We start from the raw sequence: 4011 nt of genomic DNA, 5'->3' as shown, positions 1-4011 counted from the left end.
GTCAAACACTGTCTCCTGCTAGTGGTTGTCCCATCCCTACTCAAGGTGTCACAGGCCCTCCAGGGCAAATGCATCCTGGCCCCCACTCCAGCCAGAGCTGCTCGTGGCTCCAACCACCCTGGACTGATCCTGGAGTGGGACAGCAGATGCAAAGCCATCCTTCAAGCCAGATGGGGAGAGGGGCTGACACCACACTCCTCTCCTCTGCTGACCCTCTTCCCACCTAGTTCAGCTCTGTCTCCATCCTCTCGAGTGGGGTCATCACTGCTTGCATGGTGGACCACAGGACTGCAGTCACACAGCTGTACCCCAGCCAGCTGCATGCACCCAAGGGGATTGTCCCAGGAGCTCCCTAACCGTAACCGTAACCGTAACCCTAACCCTAACCCTAACCCTAACCCTAACCCTAATGGCATGCACCCCAGGGGATTGTCCCAGGAGCTCCCTAAACGTAACCGTAACCATAACCGTAACCATAACCCTAACCCTAACCCTAAATCTAACCTCAACCCTAACCCTAACCCTAAACCTAACCCTAACCCTCACCCTCACCCTCTCCCACCCTCAGCACCCTCTCCCTGCTTTCTCAGCCCTCACACATGGGGGACACATGGGAAGCAGTGGAGAAACCCTAACGCGAGGTTACGCAATGGGGCTGATGTGTCAGAGCCACCCTTTGCCCCCGGCTCTCACGGCACTGACATGTCCCACTTCGCTGCCAGCCGGGCTGGCGAGGGGCAGCGAAGGGGGTAGCTGCTCTGGGCCGCAGGCCAGAGACGTGACGAGAGGTTGCTCCCCAGTGAGGGAGCTGGCATGGGGTTGTAGGCAAGGGTGGGTGTCCTGGGCACCGCGGCTTTGGAGGTCTCGCCTGGCAGTCCCTGTCCACTTTAAAAGGGAGAAGAGTTGCTCAGTTTTGTCCTGACTTTTGCCCTGGACAAGAATGGCCAAATACAGATTGTTTCGGGGGGATGGAAAATTTGGCCCAACCAAGGAATGGTGCCTTCCTCAGTAGGAATCTCAAGCCTCCTGTGTCCAGGGGCTCCCATACCATGCCCTGGATCTGGTTGAGACAACTCAGGGGTTCTGCATCCCCCCCGGAAAGGCAGCCAAGGGGCAGCGAGCACGAGAGCTGTGGGGCCCAGCAGCATTGCAGTCTTTGGGCACAGTGCATCCTGGTGGTGGATGCTCAATCCCCCTGCCTGGGTTTTAAAACCAAGTAGTTGGTTAGAAGACGTGGTGGAGTGGGTCAGTTCTGTGCCACCTTGGGGCTGCCTGTGCTGGGGCACATCCACACTAGTGCGCAGACTACAGCTGGGAGTCTTTTATTGAACACCAGGTAGCTGGGACACTTGGAGAGGGAGACACTTTCCTCCCATTGGGATCAGTTTCCCCTTCCTCACCCCCATCAACCTCATGTCCAGCTGAGGAGTGAGGCCCCGTGGACGGCTCTCTCCCCTCTGACCTAGCCACCCCCCAGCATCTTTTCAGCTTCCATCTCCCCCAGCAGCCTGAGGTGGCTGCTGCGGGGACCCGTTACCTGAAGAGCACGTGTTCGTGTTGCAGCACTGGGGACTGCACCATGGCCTTGGTCTGAGACCAGCAGCAGGGCAAGCCGGGGCTGCCCTGAGCCGCCCGGGGACTCGTGCTCCGTGGAGTCCTGCAGGTAGAAAGGTCTGGTGGTGTCCGTCGGGAGCCAGTCTCAGAGGCCATGGCTCATGGGCAGAGAGGAATCCATGGGCAGATCTGAAGGGGGAAAAGAGCCGTGTGGGAGGGGAGGGAGGAGAGGACTTGCAGATTCAGCATTTCCCTTGATGCTTCAACCTCAGGAGGAGAAAACACCTTGGCAGGGTTCCCGTCTCTAAGCAGTTCCACCAGGTCTCGCACTGCCAGAGAGGGGCGAGGAGGAGGGGAGCCCTGTGCAGCACAGGTCCTGCCCTCCTGCCTCCCCAGGCAGCCGGTCAGGTGCAACCACAGGCATCGACAATCATGTCGGGGATGTCGGTCTTGATGATGTTGCTGTCCCGGTCATAGTAGAGCAGAGAGAGGGGGCGACGCTGCGTGGGCACACAGCACGAGTCCACAGCTGCGTCCGCGTTGTTGGCTTTGATGAGGTTGAGGACAGCCGTGTGGAAGGAGGCGGCGAGGCCAGGGATGCCAGCCATGTGCATGGGGCAGAGCCCCACGCAGTAGTTCATGTGATATCCCTCCGGCTGGATGATCCAGTCCTCCCAGCCGATCTCCTTGAAGTCCACAAAGAATTCCTTGCGGCAGCACATCCGAGAGTCCGCACTGCAATCAATGCCGCGCCGCTGGATCCGGTGGGGCATCCTGGCCCGGGCTTGGGCTGCCACAAACGGCCAGTCTGGCCCAGCCAGCCCTCTGCACCTCCAGCCGTGTCTCGCTGGCCACGGTCATGTTCAGCCCCGTTGGGTCTGGCTGCAAGAGTCTGACGGTGACTGGATGCGTCCCGGGGCTGGGGACTGCCCAGAACAGGTAGAGGGTGGCTTGCAGGATCTCGGTGCTCCCGGCCAGCTCCCGGGTGAAGCGGAAATGCAGGCGAACGCGGCGGGAGGTGGAGGACCCTGTGCACAGAACCAAAAACAGAGTCAGGAGGTGTAGGGGAGAGGGGGGCTCCCCCAGCCAGGGGCCACCGAGTCAGAGCAAATGGGAGGTATATCCAAACTGGGGAGCAGGGTGCGGTGCCTGCAGGCGCTGAGGGGTCCCCACCTCCCAGCACTGCTGCTGCTCCTCCCTCTTAGGCTGCTCTAACGCAGCAGCATCTGGGGCTGGTGCTGAGCGACACAGCCCGGCTTGGTTCCGCTTCCTCCAGCCTGGTATCCCCCCTGCCAGTGAAGCTGCTGGAGGATTTTGGAGTAGGTTATCCGGCTGTGTAAAGCAGCCTTGGATTGAAGGCAGTCGTGCTGATTTGCACCTCCAGGATGACCTCTGCTTTCCATGGCTGGAACCATCACCTGACATTCCTCCAGCATGTCCCAGCCGTGCTGCTGCTGAGGCTGCAGGGCTGCCTCTTTCTCCTCACCAAGGAAGGGCTGACGGGGACTGTGAGAACGGCGCTGGGCTCCTTGGCACAACTCTGCCCATGAGGACACAACCCCCCCTCCTCTGTGGTCTGGCACAGCGAGAGGCTGGGCTCAGCCCCATGGCTCACGCCGCCTCTTCCGCTTCCAGCAGACGCTCCACCAAGCCAGGAGACAGCTTCCCATTGTCCTCATGTACGGGAACACAATGTACTGCGGAGCAGCATTGTTCCCAGAGGTCTTTGAGGACACGGCAAGCCCCCACTGTCCCACAGCAGCCATGCAAACCGCACAAAGGCCTGCAAGGGGAGTGCGTGCCCTCCCCCGCCCCCCAACCAGCAGTTTGGGCTGGGCAAAGTGGCGGTGCAGAAGGATGCTCTGCAGGATGGAGCGGCGATTCTGCTTCTTTCCAAAGAAGGCTGCATTCGCCCGGGAGAAGTGGGGGTACAGGACCCTGTTTTGCCAGTGATCCTTGTCAGGACCCCTCAGCGTGTTTTGCAGAGCGCTCTCCTCCCAGGAACGCAGCTGATTCTGGAGTGAAATGTGGCAGCCCACCACTTTGGGTAGGAAGTGGAGACACAGCTGAGCGTTGGGAGCAGATGGGCTTTGGAGACCTAAGTCCACACACTGCAAGATGATGGGGAATCTAGGCTTAAAACCGTGTTTTGAAAAACATGGCCATCTGACTCCTGCACCTCTAGCGCGAGTGGGGAGGGTTCAGAAGAAACGGCCAACAAACGTACACGATACAGCGGTCCATCTTGACTCCTGCACCCACCCCCTTGCCTCAGTGTGTCCTGTATGGAAATGAAAGGGGCCCCAGGGCCTCAGCATCGCTTCCCCTGCCCCTGGCAAGGGGTGGCGGGTTGGGGGAAGCCTCAGCATCCCTTCCCCTGCCCCTGGCAAGGGGTGGCTGGTTGGGGGAAGCCTCAGCATCGCTTCCCCTGCCCCTGGCAAGGGGGGGCTGGGTGGG

At 60.3% G+C, this 4011-nt stretch overlaps 1 protein-coding gene across 1 annotated transcript in view; it reads right to left on the bottom strand.

Moving 5' to 3' along the window:
• Window positions 1–1670: 1670 nt before the first annotated feature.
• LOC118452576 (inhibin beta C chain-like) overlaps window positions 1671–4011 on the bottom strand; it is a 3107-nt gene continuing 766 nt past the window's right edge. Inside the window, 3 exon segments of the mRNA XM_035897173.1 lie at window positions 1671–1743; window positions 1840–2358; window positions 2360–2582. Coding sequence (XP_035753066.1) covers window positions 1959–2358; window positions 2360–2582 — 623 coding nt within the window. The 3' untranslated portion in view covers window positions 1671–1743; window positions 1840–1958.

This window comes from Egretta garzetta, unplaced genomic scaffold (genome assembly GCF_000687185.1).
Source record: "Egretta garzetta isolate BGI_Z169 unplaced genomic scaffold, ASM68718v1 scaffold157, whole genome shotgun sequence".
Lineage (NCBI taxonomy): Eukaryota > Metazoa > Chordata > Aves > Pelecaniformes > Ardeidae > Egretta > Egretta garzetta.
Note: the sequence above shows the minus strand (reverse complement) of the source record. Positions and strands in the feature narration are given on the sequence as shown.